Source organism: Lonchura striata, chromosome 5, assembly GCF_050655825.1.
Source record: "Lonchura striata isolate lonStrDom1 chromosome 5, ASM5065582v1, whole genome shotgun sequence".
NCBI lineage: Eukaryota > Metazoa > Chordata > Aves > Passeriformes > Estrildidae > Lonchura > Lonchura striata.
In genome coordinates, this window is record NC_140707.1 from 37,501,985 (window position 1) to 37,527,171 (window position 25,187).

The 25,187-nt window shown below is 37.9% G+C and overlaps 1 protein-coding gene across 1 annotated transcript in view; it reads right to left on the reverse strand.

Annotated features, from left to right (window-relative positions):
- Positions 1-1,576: 1,576 nt before the first annotated feature.
- The window catches only part of LOC110472158 (cytosolic phospholipase A2 epsilon), a 36,583-nt gene continuing 12,972 nt past the window's right edge, over positions 1,577-25,187 (reverse strand). The window contains exons 4-21 of the mRNA XM_085580319.1: positions 24,019-24,155; positions 23,174-23,305; positions 22,536-22,576; positions 16,296-16,338; positions 15,777-15,840; positions 14,324-14,466; positions 14,078-14,167; positions 13,322-13,359; positions 11,576-11,711; positions 9,616-9,752; positions 8,264-8,486; positions 7,218-7,332; positions 6,316-6,453; positions 5,934-6,041; positions 4,947-5,138; positions 4,322-4,491; positions 3,118-3,304; positions 1,577-2,235 (exon numbers count right to left, since the gene is read on the reverse strand). Coding sequence (XP_085436445.1) covers positions 2,027-2,235; positions 3,118-3,304; positions 4,322-4,491; positions 4,947-5,138; positions 5,934-6,041; positions 6,316-6,453; positions 7,218-7,332; positions 8,264-8,486; positions 9,616-9,752; positions 11,576-11,711; positions 13,322-13,359; positions 14,078-14,167; positions 14,324-14,466; positions 15,777-15,840; positions 16,296-16,338; positions 22,536-22,576; positions 23,174-23,305; positions 24,019-24,155 — 2,303 coding nt within the window. The 3' untranslated portion in view covers positions 1,577-2,026. The remainder of the gene's footprint in view (positions 2,236-3,117; positions 3,305-4,321; positions 4,492-4,946; positions 5,139-5,933; positions 6,042-6,315; positions 6,454-7,217; positions 7,333-8,263; positions 8,487-9,615; positions 9,753-11,575; positions 11,712-13,321; positions 13,360-14,077; positions 14,168-14,323; positions 14,467-15,776; positions 15,841-16,295; positions 16,339-22,535; positions 22,577-23,173; positions 23,306-24,018; positions 24,156-25,187) is intronic.

Below are 25,187 nucleotides of genomic sequence, written 5' to 3' on the forward strand. Positions count from 1 at the left end.
TTCCTAGAGATGGCCAAAGCTCAGTTACAAGCCTGCATGTTTTTATCAGTCATCCAGAATATATTGAAATTAAAAATAATATATATATATAATATTTATATATAAAATATAAATATTTATATACCTAAATATAATTATTTATATATATATATTTATATATATATATATATATATATATAAAACAATCACCATTGGTACTTTGTTTCAAAAAGACAATATTGAAACACTGAGGAAACTGAAGTTTCAGAGTAGTAGGAGCTCTCAGAGAGGGAAAGGCAGATTTTGTGTCAGCCAGCAGGACACAAAGAAAAGCAGCATTGATCAGTCTCAGGCTACATATTGCACCTACCTGGCTTTTTTCCAACCTACTGTTGAGCAAGATTCCCCTGTAAAACAGACTGAAACATCCTCCATCCTACTTTGTTTCATTTCCAGCAAAAAGGTCTAGGAAACCATGACAGTAAACAGAAAGATATCTCTCGAAAGGACCCAGAAGTATCCCATGAACTAGCTATTCTAGTGTATGGAAGCAGAACTACAATTATAGCTGCCTCATACATTGAGGGACAATAATCTAGATTTAAATATACAATATTGTAGCTGAAAGCAGGGTTACACTGTGCTCTTTCAAGAGTTTTGGATATATGAACACAATGAACGTGCTCATAAGTGAAAAACTTTGCCCTCTCCTTCTCCTCCTGCACCCAAAGTGCTCTTAGATGCCCCATCAGCTGGTTATTTTTTTTAGAAATAAATCAAATAACCCTTTTCTACCATCCATTACCTAAAACTTCATTCCATTAAAAAAAATTGTTGTTTCTGAAGATAGTCAAGACTATCCTGATCTCAACACTAACTTTGCCCTGGTGACTGTCTTAATTTCCTTGCAACAGTGGAAGTCTTTTATTAACAAAAGGAAGATAATCAAAAACATTTTCTGAGCTCCTGTGACTAATCTCTTCATAAATCACAACTCCACAGTACAAGGCTGATGTTGTGAAAGACTTGTGCTTGTGATCTGCCCATTAGAGAGTGGTGAGTGGAGTCTTTGGCAACTACTGTCCCCCAGAAGACCCCTAGGATTTTTGATCATGAGAAACCAGAATCTCAGAACAATCCCTGCAAAGACCATTTTCCTGTAAGTGTTGAACAAGTGTGAAAGGTATATCTGGAAAGGATCCCAAAAGGGTCTCTTGTATTGCCTATTCTGCACAAACAGCTACCAGCCACTTCCCATCTTATGAAACACTGGGAGAAATTACAAGGTCATCCTTCAGGAACAGTAAAGGCAGGTAAAGATGCGTGAGACAGGACACTTAGCAGAAACTCCAAGAGAAAAGTGAAGGAAAGTTGGGCAATACGTCTACTGCTTAGGCTGAACATGAGTGGTTCTGGGAGCAGCAGCTCAGAGAGCACATGTTTCATCTGAAACAATGATCTAATTCAGGGGTAGTTTTTTATTGCTGTTGAAAACTGTATAAATTTTAACAACACTGATACTAACTTCAGAAACTTACTTTCAAAGACTTGTGAAGACAGTTAAATAAAAATCTCATAGTGGACAGACAATCAAATCAGAGATGACAACCTTCAATAATTAAATAAGCAAGACTAGCACAATGAATTATTTACCAAAAAAACTGCAGTTCAAGGGATTGTTGTTCTGCCACACAGAAAATACACCATATAAAGACTATTTTGATACAAATTTTAATGTGCCACATAATTCATTATTATCTTCCACAACATTATAATAACTTATATTGAATATATATAACAATTAGTAAAGTAACTTGGTCACAAAACTAAAAACAAATTTACTGGGTTGAAGTTTGTTTTGGATTAAACCACTGGTAAATTCCAATCTGTCTGAAGAGCCATGTAAATAGAGTCGAGTCTAGAATGTCCTCAGGATGATGTGATTTCCACTGCAAGTATCACTGATAAGAATCAAGCATCTTGACCTCACCAAACCATATGCAACCCAAGAAATCCCACATGAAAGACTGAAGATAGTGTGTGGTGGTTAATAATTCCGCTGCTTCCTCCGTGCCACTGCCAAGCGCAAGGCCTGAATAATCAACTTCTCATTGTTCAGGACGTTGTAATCCGTTAGTTTCACCAGTTTGTCAAAATTCTCTTCACTGAAACACACCTCTCTTGTTGTAAATGGAGAGAGGATGCTGGAGACATCAACTTTGCCTTCAGCCATCTCTTCAGGACTCCTTTCCACACCTAAGGGGACAAACCACAGGGAGATGCACCAATAAGGTTTTTATTGCTGTATGTGGCTCCTATCAGTATTTACATAATTATAGGTACAAAAGGGAGACTTGGAAGGAAAGATATAATTTGCCAGAGGCAAGTAAAAATACTGTGCTAGTAGCACTGTATTCTTCAGCACCTGGATCAAGCCTCTGTCCAAATATGATTTTACATCATTTGATATTTACATCTCTCAAACAGCTTGAAGTCAGAAGAACATTAGCAGCAGCCATGCTAGACCACTGCTGGGACAACACAGTCTTTTTTACCCCACTAGAAAAGCACAAGCAAAAAGGAAACCAGACACTCTTGTACTAGACAAAATAATAGCCACCTCACTGAAAGTTCAGGAGAAATAATTGCACTCAGAGGACATAATTCAATTAAAACCAAAGATCTTTGTCCACTCAAGCCTCAGTATGGGAGATTACTTTTAAATATATGAAAAAATCTTGAATGAATGGGCTCCACACCAAAACCAGCAGAAGGTTTTTCCTCATCTTTGTTTGCAAGCAGCAGTGCATGACAAGTCCATGTCTGTAGAGCAAAACATCTTGTGTTGAGAACCAACCCTTCAAGGTATAGAATTATCAGAAGTTTTGCTTTCATACTAACTCTAGTTGTTCTTGTAAAATAAGTGCCTGCACTTTAAGAATCTCAAGTGCTTTAAGAAAGACTCTGGAGTTCATATAGTTCAGATGTACTGACACAGAAGATTTTTTTTTCAGTGATGAGACCCATGCTGGCATTGGAAAGGTCAGAGATGACAGTAACAAATACATCAGATATGAAATGGAAAGAATTCACTAGGAAAACAACTTTTTATTAAAATTGATATCACAGATGACTCACCAGGAGCTTTATATTTCTTGAAGGTGTCATTTACTAGGGGAAAGAAAAGCACTGTTGGAGCTTGTGGACTGTCAGCATCTTCAAACACATAGCACTCCTTCAAGTTTTCCCTGTCTTCCTCACTTATCTCAATTTTGGGAAATGGAATTTCTTGCTCTGAGAAGTACTTTGCAATCTGATCCAGAGGCTGGATGAAAGAAAAAAAAAATATATATATAATTATTACAAACAATCAAAACTGATACAGAGACCTAGATATTTTAAACTGTAGCAGCTAACAGGAATATTCTAAGGTTTGAATCTCCCTCTGGCAAGATATTAAATTTCAGCTGGAAACAATCATAACCATACCAGACACTACAGTTTATCTTATTTTCCACATTGCTTTAGGCAAAACAAGAAAACAGTCACTTTCTCTGAACTTGGAAATTAATCCAAAACCCACAGGTCAGATTTTATTATTCCATTGAAAGAAGTTCATAAGGGGAAGGCAAAGAAATTACAAGAATTGAGAAGGGACACATCAGTCCAGATTACTCTGCATCATTGTCTTGACTTCATTTTTTCCATTTTCTCAGTCTTTGTCTGCTGCATAATTGGTGTTCCTTGATAATGAATCCCTATTAATAAACACACTTATCAACATATCTTGTGACCTCATAAAAAACTTTAATAGCTATATTTACTATAAACCTATGTTTTTTGTATTATTATTATATACACAACACTATTATATTATTTCAAATTATGAATCAATCTGGCATTAGCCACTAAATTTCCATAGGATTGGTATGAGATATAAAGGCCAAGACAGGTTTTTCATTTAGTCTGTTAAAGTGTTTTCAGGACTTTCCATTGCCCTTGTAATTTGTTCAGTACAAGGATAACCAAAATCAGTAGCAGAGTTTCAGACCACTCCATTAATTTATAATATAATACATAATATAATCCATCCATTTTTAAAAACTATTGGATCCACTGCAGTGAAGACCTTGATGATTTTGAAATGCCTATACCCATCATCATCCTCTAATATCCTTCTTAGTTACTGAGAAATAAATCACCTAATGATCTAAATAATAAATTAGATAATAATAATCTAATTCACATTCCAGTACTGAAAAGTTAGGTGTTTTACCTGACAATTGGTAGAGACAAAAAGTCCATGAAAGAAAAAGATCTCAGATACCATGGCTTTTCTTACCAGTGTTTGGGACCCTCCACTGTAATTCAAATGGAGGATGACATCGACTTCCCTTTTCGATCTCAAAAGTGGTGGGTAGCTGGTATTAATGAAAAAGCCAGTATCAACCAGGGAGAGCTCATTGTCTGCTGTTTCCATCAGTTTATTTGGAAGGGAGTCTATTACTGTGTCTGAAACATAATTATTTATCATTACTACAAATAAAACACAAGAATTGATTTCTCCTCTGAAGGAAAGTAAAGAATAAAGAAGCAAGAATTTTGCCCTCACTCTAGCTCTAATTAATTAAAGGAGTAAGTGACATGCTACTGCTTTTTCCTTCCCCCTTCCTGGGCACCGCAGGCTGCTTTAGGCCTAGAGGGGAGATCTCTCCAGCAGCCTTAGGCTGAGCTCACTTTATCCATAGGAACATAATCCCCAGACAGCCAGATACAATTTCACCCTTCAACACCCCCCACCAAAACTGAAATGCTGTTCAAATCTGGCTTTCATGTTTTCCATTTGTAAAGAGAAAAGTGCATTTCAGAAGTCACTCTCAGCTCCTTCACTTTGTTGGAAATCCTAAGCAAATTCCAAAACCTAAACCTTCTTAGAATATTACTGAAAAGCATGCTGTTTACTGTGCCTTTCCAGGTAGAAAATCCTTCACTCTCCAGGTACTTGTTATGCAGCTGGAAGCCTCTGATGAAATTGGGATACTGTGCAATGGTTGGACGTCCTGTTAAGACATCTCGCAGAGTGGAGGAGAAGACACTTGAGGGAGTGAATAGACACGTGTCTACTTCATAGGGATTCACAGACAGAAAGGGTTCTTCTGCTGCAAAATGGAAAGAAGAAATTTTAAGTTTAGAATAATTTTCTGAAATGGCCAATATTTTGAAAAATGGAGTGACTAATAACAACAGGTATAATCATCCCCCACCCCAAATTTAATCAAACATAATTATAAGCCCTTAAAGTCTATGCCACCATATAAAATTCATCATTAGACAATGAATTAAATGACCAGCTGACAGGCAGTAAGGCTGACAGGCAGTAAGGATCACCTTTCACTCTAAGCTTCCTCAAATAACGCCCACCACTACTGCAGCATGTGGTGGAGGGGTGAGCAGTCCCAAAATATATGAGAGATCTGTCAACAGGACACCTTCAGAATGCATGTCAGTGTCACCCAGTGTCAAGTAAGTTAGGAGACCAGTCATTACAGGTTCCCTGTGCAATTAACAGCAAGAGCAAGCTTTCCCCATGGATGGTTCAGTGGAGAAATCATCCCTCTGCAAGATCCATTTTCTCTACATGTTATTACTGGCCAAGGAGGACCATATCCTAATTTAGCAATCTTAAGATGTGTTTTTGATACAACATTATTTTTATATGTCTGATGGAGGCTGGTTTTGTGTCTGTATGACCTTCAGGAAAAAGTGCAGCTTTTATAAAGCTTTTTCAAAGAAGTGCAATTTAGTTTTAAATCAGGCAGAAAAAGATTCTTAGTTGACATCTCTGCTTTTCTTTCCTTATCTTTTACTCTCTGACAGCATTTCTTTATGCATTAGACATCTTCACAGAACATAAGCAATACATACCAGGGGTGCAAAAAAATTTAAAATCTCACCTATATCTTTTACTCTGTCTCTGGTCCATCTGCACCAGAAATCTTCTGAATCAGCAGCCAAATTCCAGACATACATTGCATCTATGGAAAATATACTACTCCACATGCCTATAACGTGAAAGAGGAATAGAAGCTGATTGATGGAGTGGCCTCAGAAGAATCTTAATTGATACATACCTTCAGTTCTTCCCATTGGATACTTCCTTTCTGTCTGTACAGATGCCTTTGTGGGCATACTTCATGAGTACATCCTTGCTAATGTAAAGTCACACCTGCTTAACCTGTCTGCTGGTGCCTTCCCAGTGGTGCCCACCACAGACCATGTGCTCGCCCATACCAGCTGTCTCTCCTCTAGACCACCTTTCCCCAAGTCAACAGTCACCTTGCATATAGCAGATCCGAGTCTCTGAGAGCTTCTTCACCATCCTTCCCATAAAGAATTGACTTCCAAAGTGTTCTGCGCGAATAGATGCTCCATATTTCAGCAGACCAACTTCATAAGGAGTGAACTCCAGCCACTCTATGGTTACAGCAGACAGACCATGAAAAAGCAACATGTTAGACAACTTGTTAGATTATACTAAACAAGGAGTTCCAGGCAGCAAACACAATGAGACAGACACTGGCAAGTTCATGGCATGCCATTCACCAGCCATGGCTGTATCTCTACTGCCAGCAGTGCTGATGCCATGAGCTCCTTCCACACTGTGGCAGGGCAGTTCCAGGCTGTGATACAGCAACCTCCAGCAAAAAAAGCCCTAGTCGGAATGAAACCACAGGCATTCCCTTAATAGAGATAATCTTACCCCAAAGTATGTGTTGCTCATGCATAATTTATTTCCTTTAGGGCTCTAGTGACAGAGCTTAGCATTCACTTGGTGTCATGTACTTAGCTGTACATGTTAAACAAATACTGTGAAAATTAATAGTAGAGGAAATAGTGATTTTCCTGACATTGGACCAAAAATTCCAAAGATTTTTCTTTAAGTGATCAAAATAAGACCACATGGAACCATATAGAATTTGTTTCATTTATTTTTGTGGCAGGATAAACTGTGTTTCCACTTTCAGGAAAATAAAGAACTCAAATTCTAAATATAAAACACATTTGTATTTTTTTTCTAAATTTTGGTCACTATTTAATGAAAACTTAATGACTTATTGGGGGTTTTGTTTGCAATTAGAATGAAAATACTATTGTATTAATAAATCTGTTTATATTCATATCATCTTAGTTTAGTTTAAATTATAAATTTATTAAGAAATCTAAATCATAACCATTACCTCTGAATGCCTGGGCACTATAGTTGGACTTGAGGTTGATGGCCACATAGATGGGCAGTGGATTCTGGCCATTATCCACTGCCTGACGCTGGTCCGAGAGTCTATGCTCATCTTTCTGGTTTTGATTAAAAAGGGTTAATTGAATGACGTGAAAAACAACTTGCACTTCAAATAATATAATATGAATTATCAGCCCTAGCCAGATTTATTCAAGTTCTCCTTTCCATTCCCAAGTAACAGGATTGTTCTGAAATATCTGCCATGGGATATTCCAAACTTGTCAAGTATCCCATAAGAAGCAGCTATACCCTATATGAGTTCTCAGATTTTGAGATAAACAGAGAAGTTGATTGTAGATTCAGCCAGAAAAAAATAAACCAAAAAACAGTTCCAGGGAAAATCATGCAGCTAAGTGAAAGGTAAAGTTCTTTCCTTGGATGGGTCTTAGCAAAGAATTGATCATATTTTAAGGTATTTTACAAATATATGCATATTCAAGAATATATTCTATTGCACATGACAATTTAAAACTTCATTGTACAAACTTAAACCAGAAGGAAACTGTTTAAGATACACTACTTTTAAATTAAGAAAATTTCTTAAAACTTGGTATCATATTTAGAAAATGGGTTTTGTCACCATGTGAACCATATGCAGTCTATACCTACGTCATTTTATAAATTCATATCTTCATTTATGCTAGAGAAGCAAATTATTTCAAATTTTAAGTGCCACTTCTAGCCAGAATATTTTATGTCCAAAATTATCCAAAATTACTTAAAATTCAAAACTTTTTTTTTTTCAGGGAGATTTTCTTTCTTTAGGGAGAAAGAACACTTAACTGTTATGACATGGCTCCTTCAGTTCAAGGTCAACCTCTCTTTACATCTAGAGCAGTGTTTTAATAATGGATCTAAATATTTAATATTTAATCAAATCCTAAACTAATTATTTGCATCAATATTAGTGAATGGCATCCAGGATTTATTTTCTTCTCCACTGCAGCTATAGCAGCTCAGCAGTTATGTGGGAAAAGGGAGCAATACCTTATCGTGTAGCATGGATTCAATGACAAGTCCCCAAAGGTCTATGAAAGAAGTGTTATGTCCTTCTTTAGTCCTCTCCATCAGGTCATTGTAATAGTACTTCAGACAATCCAAAGAAAAACAGCAGATCTTGGATTTGGTTACTTGCTTGCGAGCTTCCTTGATTGCATCCTCTAGATATTTTTGTGACCAATTAGCATCTTCATATAAGTTTGCCATGGTCCTGAAGAAATGTTAGTAGAAAATAATGAAAGAGGCGTAATGCTGTGGTTTATTTTCAGAAAACAGATGTGCAACATGTTTGCCTGTTTCTTAATTCTTATGGGTTTCACAATTAAAATACTCTCATTTCAGGAGCAAACAAAACCTCCAAGATTTCCTGGTTTGAATATGTTAAAATGGGTTCAAAAATCATCTTGAAATTCAAGGAAGAAAAGAAACCAAGACCCAAGGCTATTAAATTCAAAGGTTCCAGGGAGCAGTCACTACTACTCTGCTCTAGTCCTGCATCTGTTCCCATATATCTGCTGCAAATGGCTTGTGTCAGCGAGAAAGCTGGGCAGTTTTGGGCATGTCCTCATATGACCATTCTTACTTGTCCCCTTAAAATCATAACAGGTACAGACAGCTACATTCAGATCTCCACATATATACAAAGAAGTTAAAAGAAAGTTTGGACTTACATTGAAGTTTGGACTTACATAAAGTGACACACAATTCAGTGAAAAAAATTTCTCCACTTCCAAACAGGAGTAGGAGGGGTACCTAGAACCTACTTGATTAAATACTTCAGTTATTTCAGTATGACATCATCTGCTCTATGCCCACTGGGAGAACAGAGCACGTCACAACAAGCCACCATATCTGCAGTCTCTCCAAGGTCAGTGACTTGATATCATTTGTTGGCCTTTTGTGACAGACAATATTAATTCCTCTAGCACCAAACACATCTTTTACCAGAGGGAGATGCACTGTAAATCCAAAATGGAAGTGAGAATAACCAGCAAATGGCAGGCATAAATTCTTCTTCCCATCTTCAATTTCCAGTCTAAAGACAAATTAATTGTATTTAGTCTAAGGTATAACTGATAAAATATGAAAAGGGAATCGAGCATTTAGATGAAGATATGAGGCATAAACTGAGTCAGTGTGGTGACAAAAGCAGTTGATGAGTGTGGCGATTGATCTCTTACTCAGTATGTTTTGTTTCTTTGCTCCAGGTGGACAGAGGGTAGCTTGTGGGGAGAATGGAAATGCTTTTGCTTTGCTAAGTGCCATATAAGCTAATAGTATTGTACAGAGTCAACAGCAGTGAGCAAAGAACACATAAAGCTTGTTAGGGTCATTCTCACCATGTGGTACCCGATAAACCCCCGATGTAGGAAATGCAGTCTAAGAGGTTGAGTTTCTGGAGGCCCAGCAGGCTGCCGTACATTGCTGTGAGCGATCTCGTTCCTCCCCCCGTTGTCGTAATGGCCACCACTGGCACCTGGTCAACACATCAAGGCAGAAGGAGCAAAAGCTGTGCATAAATTAGACACAAACAGCCCTTACTGCAGAAATCAGATAACAGGTGGAAGGCATTGATACACGCAGGGATGCTACTTGGCATGAAAAGGATGTGATTGCTGCAGAAGGCTCGTTTGCCACTGCCTTGCGAGAAGGAAGGCTCTCAGACTGGGTGGGAAGGTGTTTACTTAACATACAACTGGAAATGTACCTCATCGCCCTGGAATTTTTCTCAAAGTGTATTATTAGAAGCCGTCACAGAAAATACAGGATTTTCCACAGTGGAGCAGGTTAGGGATCCATGATTCTGCCTCTAACAATGACCAGTGTCACACAGGAATGCACAGCACCCTGTAATCAGCCAGACCACACAATAGCCAAAGCCTTCCTGGCCCCAGGCCATTAATTACTTTATGTCCTGAAGCACAGTCATTGATAGGGTTTCCCACTCCGGGATCCAAGTGTAATTGAAAAGATAGACTATTCTTCTCCTTATCTTTTCCTGATCTAGTACACCTTTTGCTTCCATTAACATCCGGAGTGTGGATGCTTACACACCCCATGGAAAATGTCTATTTATACCTTTCAAGTATTAGCTTCTAATTTCTTAAAGGAATCTGTGTTCCAAAGCCAATGAATAGAGCATGAAGGAAATATTTCTCCTGCTCTGTGAAAAAAACAAAAGCTCAGAAAAATGAGAAAACAGATGTTCTTCATACTGTAAACTCTTTAAGATCTTAAATCTAGGAAATTCTATAAAATAATAATGAGGAAAATCTCATAATCTTAACTAAAGTCAGAATAAACTCAAAAAATTATATTCTGGGGTTTACACTTTCTAACATATTTTTTAATAAGTTAAAACTCTAATTATTTTTTTCAGTTCAAATATAAGTCAGTTAATAAGGTAGAGGCAATATATTCCCATATTTCTGAAATTAAACACATGGATAGGAGAGCCACAATAATTAGATCTTTCAGAAAACAGTTTTCTATGTGTAAGGAAACTCTCAACTTGTAAAAATGGTTAAAAATGTTTTTTTCAACATTGTTGAAAACTTTGTTTCCTGTATTATTCTCTGTTCTGACATCCAAACTAATATTTTTGAATCATATTTTCCACAACACTCCTTTTTTAACTGTCAGCTAAGATTGTCCTTGCTGTTGGTATGTTTGTAATTTTTTGTGTCTCAGCAGCCCAGTTAGGCATCAGTGGTTGCAAAGCTCATGACTCAATTACAGAGGCAGGAGCAGGGCCTAGAGTGATACAGCTAAACTTACAATCAGATATTTCTTCTACAACTCAGTGATGCTGTAAGATCCACTCGTCTTTGCCAGATTTATGGTTTTATTCTACTCCTCATTTTTCCAACAATACAGCTATTTTGCTGCAGAAACCACTCCAAGAATTTTTATTCAGACATCTGTGTGGAAACGTCTGTTTCTCCCTCTCAAAACCCTTTACACAAGTGCCATGGCCTCCACCTTATCTCTGCAGGCAGCATCCCCCAGTTGTTCCATGTCTGCTCACTATGAATTTTCCTCCTGAGATGCATGAGCAATACCCAGAATAAACAGGAATGGATTGTTCGAGGAGCAGTTGAGAAGTTTTTGGATCCATAAAGACATTATCCTGCCCCCTCCACTCTGCTGCATGAACAGACCACAGCTTCTCTTGCTCATGCCTGGCCCTAGGTGCCCAGGCCTGGCCCACACCAGCAGGACTAATTAAGCTGGGAATTTATTTGCTGTTTGAATTTGTTTGCCCAAGAGCAGTTGCTATCAGGAACTGTATTGCCTTGCCTCATGCTCTTTCAGATCCTCTTCCAAATTAAGAATCTTTTTCAGAGCAGCAGCAACATATTTTTTCCTTTTCCGCAGGAAGTTCTGCTCCTCCGTGCACAGGCTAAACCCCAGGCGCACATCCAGGTCTCCTGAGCTGGAACAGACAATGAGATAAATCAATGCACACATCATTTATGGCTGATTTCAAGATCTGTAGGGCAGGTAATAAAAAAAAAAAATCTGTAAAACAAGTTATTTCCAAGTCTGCATATTGATAAACAAAAGAAGGAAAAAAAAACAAAAAACATTTCTACTGCCAGCAAGAAATAGCAGTGTGGATGAAGAGGAGTTTCCAAGGTAAACATGGACAAAAAGACAAGACACACAAGTCAGGGAAAGATCACCAAAAAGACCAATTTCAGAAGTATTTTTTATGTACCCATTCCTGTTTATCACTATGGCATGCTGGAAAATTCAAGTGATGACATCATCACTTGTTCTCAGGTTTTGACAATCCTCTAACAGCATTTAAAGTGAAGGTTCTAACGAGTTATGTGATGAAGCTTGAACTGCAGAGCAAGCATCACCCCCTGCTCTACCTCTTGGGAATTCCAGCCTTTCACCTGTGTCCTGAACATATTCCTAGATAAATATTCACAAGCTTTGTCCTGCAATATACAAGAATATCCATCACTTTTTTTTTTCACGTGTGCAGACACATGGAATTTTGTCCCTTGAGAAATGTGAAGCACAAGCAAAAGAAAATTCAGGAAAAAAAGGTATAAACCAAATCAAATTGCAGCTAATGTTATGTGCCTACAGCAACATAAATACACTTGTTACTGAGAATAACACTAAATATTGACCAAATCTTCTGGGTCACATCACCCTCTGGTGGCTGCAAACTCTGTCCTGAAAACAGTTTTCACCAATATTTCACAAATATGAATGTTTCAAGGATCAATGCTACTAACCTCTCTTCTCCAGCAAATTTGATTTATCACACAGTGTAATTTTGAAAACAGAATAAAATTAAATTATTTACCTTACAAAAACAAACTATTTTTTAAGCAGTAGATTAACATTTTTCTTGCTTTCTTTCTATATTTGTGTCTGTTAAATTTAGAGGTCAATATATTTTGTTATGGGCTGAGGTTGTACAGGGACCTCTCCATTGACACAAAGTTTTCTCATGCTACGAAAATCCACCCTGCTTTCCTTTTGTAAATCATCTCATAGTGGGGGTGCTGTGAACCACAGGCAGTTTTCAGCTCTACCATAAAATATCACTGTCTTCAGTTTTATCTATCACTGATGCAATTCTGTCCCTGCAAGTGGATTGGCAGAGGTGCAGCTGGTCAGGTCTCAGCTCCCATTCTGCTCAGTGAAGCAGAAGGGGCAGAAGGTAGGGTAGCCTATGTTTCTTTTGGTGATTTGGCAAAGTTAAAGACTGATAGAGGTTATATCACTGCTTGTGCAGATCTGACAATTTGCATAAATGGGGAATAACAGAATACGTGAATAGAGTTTTATCAATGTGTGAGAACAACAGGCATAAAGCCAACTAATTTATATGAATGAAGGCTCACAGACTCTGGCTGAACTGCACAATGCTGTAAGTGCAGCAGACTTGCACTTACCTCAGGCACCACGTGAGCACAGCACTCACGCAGTACGTGTTCACCTCTGCTCCTATCCCAGAAAAAGCCTACATAACTAGTTTACAGCAGTCCTGGGTGACAGGACAAAAAGAGGCTATCTTACCATTTTCTTGCTGTCAGGCACAAGTGAAATGAATTATCCTGGAAAATGAGAAAGGTAAAGGTAATTACTCCAAAATTTTACAACATTTCTTTCCTTCAAGCTCGGGCAATGCTCAGATTAAGAGAACTGGTCCTCAAATAAAAAAATCATTTGGCTAAGGACATTATTTTTATACAATTAACCCAAGCCTCACTCCTTGCCCCGAAATCAAATTTTTTCTTCTCTAATAAGCCTGTGTGTTTGGGACAGGTAGAGTGCCACAAGCTTGCATGCTTACACCACTTCCTATTTGCACATTTAGAAGGGACAGTAAGAATGAGAAAAGTTACCTTATTATTTTTTTTTTTTTTAACACACACAAAAGCACCCCCAATATAAATATTTAGACAAACTAAAGTCTGAATTAAGCCCATAATCTGGATGGGTCTTTTTTCAGTTCTTAGCCAGTATCACCCCAATATATTAAAAAAAAAAAGGTTTTGAATGGATGTGCATTTTACAGTCATTTCTTGTTCCTTGAAACCACTTAATTCTAACTGTAGGATGCAGGTTTGCAATGACTGTTGTATTATTAAAATAATTGTTAATATGTTCTTCCTTAAAGTTAAATATGGAAACCTTAATTTTTTTTAGCATTTCTAATTAATAGCTGTACAATTTTATACAGTGATTTTGTTTACTTGGTAACTTTATTTCTAGCAGAACAATATTAAGCACATTTTAAAATACATATTTCAAAAGGTTCACAGCACTCACCTCTTCTAGTATTATTTCTTTCTGCAAAGGGAGTGAATTCAGGGGGAAAGAAAGGACCCCAGATTTCTCTGTTTCATTTCCACCAGCCAACTGAAAAATGTGAAAAAGCAATTGGGTATGAACACATGAAAGGCTTATCATGTCTAGAACTTCTCCACTTAGAAGGCTAGTTCAATTTGCTGGTTCTATTAATTTCTCATTCTTATTTAATTTAAATTAATAATAACAGACAGAAGGAGAACTTACCTCTTCTGGTAATAGGACATCCAGCCTTGTCTGGTCATTTATGATGCAGTGAAATATGATTATATGAAGGCTGGGGCCAGATGCCAGCAAAATCTTCTGGCTTCCTTCATGTGATCCTTTCACTGTAAATGTAAGCTCTGGGTCTAAACAGAGAGACCAGGAACAAGCAGAATTTTAGCTATTACAAGCAAACACACATAACTAATTAAAAACCCCAATCTTCACTATTTGTTGAATTTTTCTTACACCACAATGACTAAGTTGAATTCAGGTGGCAAAAATAGGCTGAAAACTGATCTAAAATATCTTGGTGGATCTATATAAATTATCAATGTACAGAATTCACAGATTTTTAAAATAATGTAGCTTGCTATTTGTCAGATGCTTTCCATGAATAAATTAAACCAAGATTTGGATTTAGAGGGGTGTCAGTTTAAAGGCATTTTGAATTATTCATGTTGCATAAAAGTAATTTATTTTATGTCGGTCTGTTCTGGTTCATAGTATACATTTTATAATATTAAGACTAATAAATAATTCTATAAACTCAAAACTCAGACTACTTGGCATGTGCTCTCATGTCACCAAACTTAGACAACCTGCAGGCTGTGTTTCTTGTACAGAAAAGCCTTTATGTTTACAGAGAGATCATATGCTGTTCTCCTGCAAGATCACAGCCAAGAGACATACATATAATTTTAGATCAACCTTTCCTCCCCTGTTACATCTCAGTCTGAAACTTCCTATAATGCAACTCAGTCATTGCTACCGTTTTCTTCATAGTCAATTTTTCATCCACAAATTAACTCAGAACTGTCATGAGTCTTTGAGATTTGCCCCATGAGCAGCATTACACAAGCTACTGGTCATTTAAATAAACTTAAAAACTAGTGAGGAATCCTGCTGTATTTGTTAGAGTTATATTTTATAGACAAAGTACTGTTTTGGTGATTCTATGGTAGCAGAGGGCTTCCCTCCAATTTGAGAAGACCCATTTGATACAACTTTGCATTTAAACTTAGATTTTTTACTTTTATTAAGGAACCAAAAAAAATCTAAATATGCACAAACTTTACACATACTCAAACCCTAATCAAACACATGGGATAAGATTTCTACATATTAGTTATAAGATAATGTTAAAAGATCCCACTTAGAAAAAAATGCTTTGAACAAACAATAAACAAAGAGAACAGACCTCATCTTTCCAAGTTTCTCAGTCTAGTATATGTGACTATTTTTGCATAGGTTTAAGATTTGCCTCATAACTAAGCTCTTGACAAACTTGAATTTTGACAGATACAATCTTCCTGCAAGGTGGGGCATGGCAAAACTAAGTATTATATGACACAGATAGAGCAATGCACACAACAGATTATTAATTTTTTCAACATCTGTTACAATCACTGAATCACAACACAAGAACAATAGGCTAATGAAGCAATAACCTCACTTGTGGATTGCTGCTTCATCTTCCCTGTATCCACTCTAACCTCCAAACAGGAAACCTCACGTGCCTGCAACAAGAGAGGATGAATGATGATTGAGAGAAGTGTAAATGTCATTGCAAGTGATTCATACTGTTCCCAACCAACTCCTCTGGCTGATCAATAAGCAAGACAATCATTATCTATTACTATGACTTCAGATAACACAAGGGCAACAGTGATACAGTATTTCTTTCCAAAACTGAAATAAAGAGGAGCCACTCATGATTTGCTTGAACTTGGAGAGACAATTAAACAAAGCAGGTGAGCCCTATTCAAAATAATTAGTGTGTTAACATATGGGACTATTTTTATGAGCATTGTAACACTTTCTTCATTATCTCCCGATAGTTCTGAGCCTATCATTTATAGAAGTAAGTAGGTGGCAGTACTGGGTTAGGAACACAGCTCAAAGTTTCCAGGGTTAGAAACATGAACACTTGTTATTCAGACACAAGAAAGATCATAATAAATATGTACTTTACCACTAGTACTCCATTTGTAATAATGCCATCAGGAAAGTCCAGACTGGAGAGAAAAAAAAAAAAAGGAAGATAATGTCATGGGTGGGAAAACTCAGACAAATATTTAAGTCTATGGTTAACACATTAGTTCTTACATGACCTTTGACATTTCTGACTTTAACAGTCTCACAAAAATACTTTAAAGCTTAGGATTAGATGACGAGCTGAGTTGCAGTTTTTTTCCATCCACTCATGATAGAATATGAAGCTGGATTTATACTCCTGTGATCTTACACATTTGCTTCAGTAAACCATGCAATTATACTGGTATGAGACATATTGACTTTGGGGACAGCTGCAGCTGATTCCTTTGAGCATTATACAGTTTTACTCAGGTTTTTGTACTTCAAAAACTAATACAACTGCCTAGCTTTCCACAATTTATAAAAAAATTACCCTAATGGCAGGAAAAATGGTACTTGCCTCTGTGAAGTGACTGCAAAGCACACATGAGATTGTAATAGACACTGTATGTATAGATGTGTTTCTACATCTAGGGGCAGGGTGAATTCATATACTGCAGCCAACAATTTCTACATTCTAAAATATTTTTCCATCAGAAAAATCAGGCAGTGTCTCATTAAGGATATCTCATAATTTACCATATCATTAAATTACAGTTGTAAATTCATATAATGTCTCAAGAACTGAGATTACTCCAAAGTGTACATATGTATGCAACTTGTCAAGGACTGAGCACTGACTCCCAAACCTGCTGCAGAGAATATGAGCTGTTTATTCAGACTTTGCAAGCCATGGATTACACACTTTAAGGTCTCATATAGTTCTGTACTTGATGTATGTATTTTAGCTCAGCTGAAACTAAACAATACAATTCCTTTAAGATTAGATTAATGACATCGTTTTTATCAGGTTAAAGTGAAAATTGACCACAATTAGATTTCAGTATAAACACACATGATAGCATTTACTCAAAATTGCAAAGCTCATAAACAGTTTGAAGTTTTGTTTCCAAGTCAGTACTTTCCTTTAAGAGAAAAATATGAACAGACTAAACACAGTGCAGACAGAGCATTCTGGAAAAACTTTCTGTTATAAGAAAACATCAACAACAAAACTCAAGCAAACACCTCTGGTCAAAACCCCCCAGTTATAAACTTAGAAATTCTGTGATTTTTGGGTTTTTTATTGGAAATGTATTTCTAAAGAGTTCAAAGAACATTGGTCAGGAATTGGTAAAAATATACTCAGTGTTTCCATCTGCATACATGTAAATGTGTGCAAGCATCACTCCAGTTTTGTTTCAGACACAAATTTTTCTACTTAATTACTATTTTGTAGTCAAATAGTTGTAACATTACATGACATATGGTGTCATCATCCTCAAATAACTCATTAAAACATCAAGTAAAGTAAGAAACAGATGATAGATATTAGAAGACTTCAGCTAGCATACCCTGGTGAAATGAAAGTGCAAAGACAGGTAAAGATATTTGTTCATGAAGGTAAACATCCAGTAAAGTGTAGTATTATTTGAGTTGCTGGTATCAGCAAAGTGTAAAGTTCGGTTCAAAGTTAGGAGGTCCAAGGCAAACCCCAACCTTCAAACAGGGTGGGAGAACCTGCACTGTTGTACAGAACAGAGCAGAGCTTGGAAGATCCCCGGGAAGAACCAGGGCACCTCAGACATGAAGGACCAATAGCTGAGATGTCTCTATTGGGCTGTCACCTCTGCTACCAACACTGTAAGGAAGCCCAGCTGCTGCCACTTGTTAGTTACTCCCCACACTGCTCTTTTAACTTTTATATCCCAAATTTCAAGGCTTCTACTAGCCACAGCATAAGAGAGATGCTTTTTTTTTTTTTTTTTTTTTAACCTGGTGGTCCACACCTTTGTTTTAAGAAGAGCAAGGGCACTCATCTGTCTCTGAATCTTAGGAAATCAGCTGGGGCTAGAAACATAGCTGAGCTGGGTGCAGAAGAGCTCAGGTTGGCAGGGATCTTTGAATATTTTGCCTACCTTTGGAGCACTGAATAAATTCCACTAGTTGGGATTAACTGGTAATTTCTCTGGAAACCAACCTGCTATTAGACAGCTCTCATCACACAGACTTATGCTCCTGTTCTCTTCTCCATCACAGTTTGTGATTTGTGGGCTTTTTTATTGCAGACCTCAGATTCACTAGGAGAATTGGGAGACTATTATGGCCTGTAGCAGGGAAAGGCAAAAACAGAGACTCTGGGCATCCTTCACAAAAAGTCTGTTGCAGGAATGCCTAAGACTGTAGTGGATCTGTAAATCCAGGGATCATCTCCTGGTATAATTTAAGCTTCTGCCTTCTCATTTTTGGATTATGACTGACTTATAATGGAATGAGTAATTCTGAACAGGAACTTACTATTCTTATATTGTAGTTCTCATTTAGAACAGGCTACTATGCTCAATTTCACCAGAGAATCTGGATTTTTTTGATACCTGTCTAAAAAATTTGAATTCTTTCATGTCAGATCCAGCTTTCCCTTTCTTTAGTAGCTTACATAATAATGCAGGCTACTTTTCTGAGCTTTCTGACAGCCCAAGAGAAGCATGGGGGATGATGCTGTTTCAGTAAGAAAGCTGTATTCACCTCAAGTGTTCTTTCTTAACATAAAGCTTTTACCTTCAGTGCTCCTCTGAAGGCAAAATAAAGACACATAAATTCGAACAGTACATTTGGCCCCCAACTAATGGAGACTCAGCCTGAGGGTTTTCTCAGCAGTGCCCAAGCCAAGTGACTTGCATGATCTGCTGGTTCCCCCTTCACATGAGGAGGATTTCTCAAAATAACACAGCAGAACTACAGAAAGAAAAAAAATACTTTTATTTTCTAAAAATTCTGCTTTTGCCATATTTCAGTAATTAATATTTAACTTATACAGCTTTTTGTACACCTATTTACATTTATTTGTGTTAATTGGGCTTTGTTTTAAACACAGTCTTTCACATTTGAAAAAAATCAAAAGGGAGAGGGAACAGAGATGAAAGGTTGCATAAGAGTGGTCCTTCATTCTTCTAAGAGTTGTTAGAGATGCACTTCCTCAGCTTGAGACATCTGAAAGATAAAAGATGCCAGAAAGAAGATCAGCAGGTACAGCAAGTACCCTGGGGCTCTTAGACCTTTCCTTGGAAACTCAAATCACCTTGCAGTTCACCAGAAGCCTTTTTGTGCCCCCTCAGTGTCAGGCGTGGCCTTCAGTAGAAGTCGGAGGGGAGGGGGATGTTGAGCGAGCGCAGCCAGCGGCTCCAGCGGGACCCCGTCCCTGTAGCAACACGGATGGGCTCGTTCTGGTGCTGCACCCTGCCAGTGGAGACACGGGAGAAAGCCCAGGTTACCCCTGCTAATCCCCAGAGAACAGCACAGAAAGCACTAAAGCACACGAACCAGCAACCTGTGTACAACAGCCTTACCTTTTCTGTCACTGCTGCCCAAGTGCAGCAGCTCTCACGCCAGCTGGGCTCGTGTAACAGGCCCAGAAAACATTGGGCAGGCATTTGCAATCCCTTGGCTTGGTTGCTGGTGAAAAGGCACTTGGAGGAAGGAGCATGCCTTCCTCTCTGTGTTAGGATCAAACATCTGGCCCTCAGTGCCTGCCACTCTGCAGCAGAGGTGAGCATTTGCTGGTACTGCAGCAGTGGTGTAAGAGTGAGGCAAAACTAGAGAGGGTGTCCATCTTCCTGTTGTAGAAACTCGCTAACAAAATGAAGCTTTTCTTCCATTTTAAATAAAATATAACGGGAGTGGATGCAGGAACAAATTATCATACAGCCCTCTAATGTAACATGAGGTAATTTTTATAATGTTCTTTTTTGGTAAAGTAACACAAAATAAACCTTTGCAGTGAGGTTATAAGCAAACAAAAATAGGAGCGGCACAGCCACTATCATAGGTGCAACCCAGGAAACATTCTTGGCCTGGGGTTACACTTCATGTATGGTATTATTCATCTGAAGTGCTGGAAAGAAAGAACAAGCTAATGTAATAAACCTTGCAATTAGTAAAATCTAGAATGAAGATGGGGAAGAAATTAAAAACTGCGGATAAAGAGCATCAGGAAAAATTGATGGTGGGAATAGCTATTAATTTCAGAAATAAATTGCCATATTACTCCCCCAAAAGTACATTCTCATTGTTCCCATCACAATACAGGATTTCTAGAAACTATCCCACATGCTTAGCTGTACTCCTTGTTATCAGAAGGCTCTCTCCCACTGAAAATTATCTCTAATCTCTGTCAACACTTCTCCCATCCAGCAGTGACACAAAATCTTGGTAAAACCTGCTGAGCTTGTTCAACATAGAAGAGGTTGGTTTGAGTCCATAGCTTTCTGGTGACCCATCTCACCTACTTCATTTCAGTTGTTCAGACCTTTCCAGGGCTCTCTGGTTTACCTATGCAATCCATTGCCCACAATTTCAGGGGTCAAATCCCTTCATTAATTACTCCTGACATCACAAATTCCAAAGCAAAGGGAAAAAACCACCCTCTCAATAGCCTACCCACTTCTTTAATCAATCCTGATGTGCTTAGACCTTTATTCCAGACTCAACTGATGGGCAGAACAGCATTGACCACCACACAAATGTAAGAAATGAGGGATAGTAGGGGAAAGGCTATCTGCCTTCTGGCATGAAGCCCATTTTCTCAATCCTACTGTGAGCTCACAGGGACATTCCCTCACTTATAATGCAGCACCTTCTTGCCTTTGCATGTGGAGCTCTTCAGGCCACAACTCTTACATTGGTCACTCAGAAACCACACTATGGATGAGAAATAGTAGATCAGATGCCTTCTTGCTGAAGCAACTGAGCCATGACTATAATGCTTTTTAAAACCTCTCCTTTGAGACCCCAGAGGATCATTTTTAATGGTACAGTTCCAATTATCATCTTCCAACCAGTAGAATTCCTACTCAGGCATCACTTGTAAAAATTGTCCTGTTTCTGACTTTACTGAATACAACACCAGGAAAAGGCAATCAGCTGCAAGGTCAGAAGAGTTTGCCACAGTGCAAACACATACTTCAAGACAAGTCCCAGCCTCTGCTCCCATACATAAACCCACTTGTGCACAACATCCAAGCCACACAACCTACTCAGACCTCCCCTATTAAAGGCAGGCTTATGAAGAGTGTGATTCTCTGTACCAACTCTAGAACCCATCCTGTAACTTGCAAAAGAAGGAGGACCCTAGACAGAATATTTGCGATGCCTACTGGAGCTTCCCCATTGCCTTACTGATGTTGTGACACTCCTGCGATGTGACAGGCACCATTTGTCTTGATATTGCCGGGCCTTTTGCCAAGTCTGGTGCACAGTAAACAATAAACAATCCACCCTCATGCATCTCCATGAGTTGTAAAGAGAGATTTTGAGACTCTCTTCAGCTCCGATAGCTTTTTTGTGTGTGAACACTGAGATCTTTCCTTTGCTATTCTCAATACTGAGCTACTGTCCTTCCACCAGCACGTTCTTATTTCCCCTGCTGTCAGGAATTCACAGTATCCACCCAAGTATTATCCTTCTAGGCCTCCTGAAGTGCCCCAAATGGCTTGAGAAGGTTCCAGCAGTACCATCTAAGAGCAGTATCTTCTCTAAGTACATCCTCTAAATAGTGAAACTCCACCAACGTCTTTCAAGCCTACCAAGTGAAGCTGCTGCTGCCCCTCCAGCTTTCCTGGTTCCTCAGTCCTCAGGCTCCCACAGTGGTCTTTGGACCTTACTTTAATGCAGAATATTTGGCTCCTTTCTCTACCCCAGCTCCCCATGTGTAGCCAGATGAATTGAATAGATCAACTTATGGAAGTGCATTTTATGATGTTGTGGATTTGAAAAACCAGATTCTCCAAGAAGGGGGTAATTAGGGCATTTAGGCTTGGCACTCCTAAGGGTCAAGACTTCCTGAATATTGTCATTGTCCTCATACTTCCTTGTGTATCTCATTGACTCAATGAGAAAAAAAGAGAACAAGAAGTTGCTACCCAAGAGGCAGAATTCAAACAGGGGAAAAAAATAACATTTCAGATATTTGAAATCTAAAAGTATGTATTCAAAAATTCCATTTTACTGTATTTGAATGAACACATCTAGCTGCTGCTTTTAGAGACTGCAGTTTAAGAAGCACCATCACATATGAACCAGATTTTCAAACTATTCTTATACCAAATATAACACTTTATTAAAAATTTAGGACTCTACTCACGTGTTCTGCAATGTGAACTCCACCTCCAGCTCCTCCCGTGCCTGAAGAAAGGAGATAAAAAAAAGAAAAACTGATTACTTGCTTTTCTTCACAGCTTTCATCATACCATTTACATATAAATTTTTTAAATATGTATTTAGAACAGAATTTAGGAAAATTCCCAGAATACAAGAAAACTGTAGTTTTGACTGAAGATATTGAATTTTTAGATATTGAAAAAGCAGTTGCTAAAATGAATTTTTTTAAATAAACACTTTATAAGCACATTTTCATGATTAAGAACTGCTGTTCTGCTGAAATCTGTTCAGATTTTGATTCCCAACACAAGAATAATTAGCCTCTTTAATACTATTACAGTTAAAAGGAGCTGGAAATTCAAAATTTACATTAAGAGTCAACAAACATCCCAGAAATATTGAGATTGAAGACTGGATAACTAGTTGTAGCTGGTTCCATCCTATATTTGCATAGATATTTGTTCTAAACAAAAGCTAGCAAGAAGCACTCATTGAAGTCTTTCTTAGAATCGCAGCAAAATATAGTTTAAATGGATGTTTCCTAAAATGAAACACTCTAAAAGGACTTGTTGAGATGGAAGGAGAAAATTTACTTTTGTTCTCACCAATTCCATTGCTCACCTGTGGATTCAGCTGAAACTTCACACGGACAGTACGTCCCACAGTGAGCTTATCTATGTCGAAGAGAACTGTGCAGAGTTCATCATCCCTGGTGACCGTGTCTTCATCACAGACCTTCAGCTCCAGCACGTTCTGCACAAAGAGGTTAAAAACATAATGGAGTTACAACCACATCTAAGAGCTCCATAAGGCAGGAAAATCTCTAGACTATGTTTCCTTTCCTTGCTCCTCCAGTTTTATGGGAAGGATAAAAAAGAAGGGAAAAAGGAAAAGGAGAGAGACTTGGGTTTATTAAATGTCAGATCACTGATAACTCTTCATAAAAAAAGAAGCAAGCTTGTTTCATTTCCTCAGGCAAACAAGACAAACGGGTCATGCAGAACATGAGTTTGTGGTAAATAATTTCATTAAATGTTTCTAAAGGCCATTTATTTTATGGCCTTTGGCTGTAAGTGTATAAAACAGTCACAGGTCCATAAAGATGGTTTAAAGGATTTTCACAATATCCAGAGCTGAGTGATTTTGCTATTATTTTTATGCAATCTTTTTCTTGGGTTTTGCTTGTTTATGTCAAGATTGGAGATAGAATAGTAAGGCTGTATTCTGAAGAGCATTTACTTTGTTCTTATTGCACTATAGTAAATGTTTAAGTTACAAATAAGGGGAATAGAACAACACAAAAGAGAATGTAAGCAACAGGGTTTTGTTTTGTTTTTTTTTCCCAAGGAATCTTTAACACCTTCCATGTTTGGAACTAGCTATGCGCGTATTGGTTTGGTGCAGTTCTGTGTAATCTAAAGGCTGACTGCAGACACCAAATGGTGAACAGAGCCGATGTCAGTTACCTTGACACGGCGGTCAATCTTGTAGCAGAACGCTTCGTTCCAAACGGGGTTTTTGCTGTTCCTGATGGTCCTGGTCCGAACCTTCTCCGCTGAGGCAGTAGGCAGCCACAGTGTCACATAGCAATCTGAAAGGGTGACTGTACAAGGAGAAGATGAGCACAGTTAAAATGTATCCAGAGATAGAATTCCTGCACAGTGCCTAATAGGACAAAGATAGCACAGCTGGGGCTTTCTTGCTAAAATATACAGGATTAGGTGTAAATAATCCAATTAAGCACAGGAAAACAGATATCCTCACATATTTGCAATGCCATTTCCACCTTTTCACTCTTAGTTAGACATACTTTTTTTTTTTTAATGTTACTTTATACTTGAAATTGCACTATCCTCCATAGACAGTACATGTTGCATTTAGCTTTATCTTCATGATTATCCAAATGGCTGGGACAGGCAACACCCTCACAGCCTTCAATCTGGGCAATAGAGAAACTTAGTTTCTCTAATTTCTTCCCCAGATTTTGTACCTTAGCTTAATGAAAGCCTTTATTATCATGCTAGCTTAACTGAAGGACATATTTTTTGATGAAATATGTTCTCCCATTCAATATGTTCTCCCATTTTTTTTTTAATTTCTTTATCACAAATCAGATTGTGCCTATTACTTATTCATTCATATATTTGACAAAGTTTTTAGATGTTGTGTGCTTCTCAGCAGTTCTATCAGAAAACAAAATCCATTTAATCACCATAATTAAATTACTGTGTGTTCAATTCCTTCCTACTACTCTGCCTGAAGACTGGAAAGACGCTGCTACCACTCATGTTTGGGGAGGGAAGCCATGAGTCCAATGAAGAAATCAGCTTCTCTTATATTCTGAGTCCTCAAACTGAACTGAGGGGAGAACTCCAGGGAGTGAGACTAAAGAAGCATGATACAGGTGCAAGGGCCTTTCTCTCACACGTGTAATGCAATCTCCCTATTTCACATCAGCAATGCTCAACCAGTCACCTGGTTCTTACAGCAACCTTGTGAGTCAGAGGAGGCCAAATAATTCAGCTCATAGTCAATCCCTGCATCATGCTCAAAATGTGTAACAGTGTTATTACATTATATTAAGAGCAATTACTTCATGTATTTCCTCTTTATCTTTCCATAACTATCACAGATT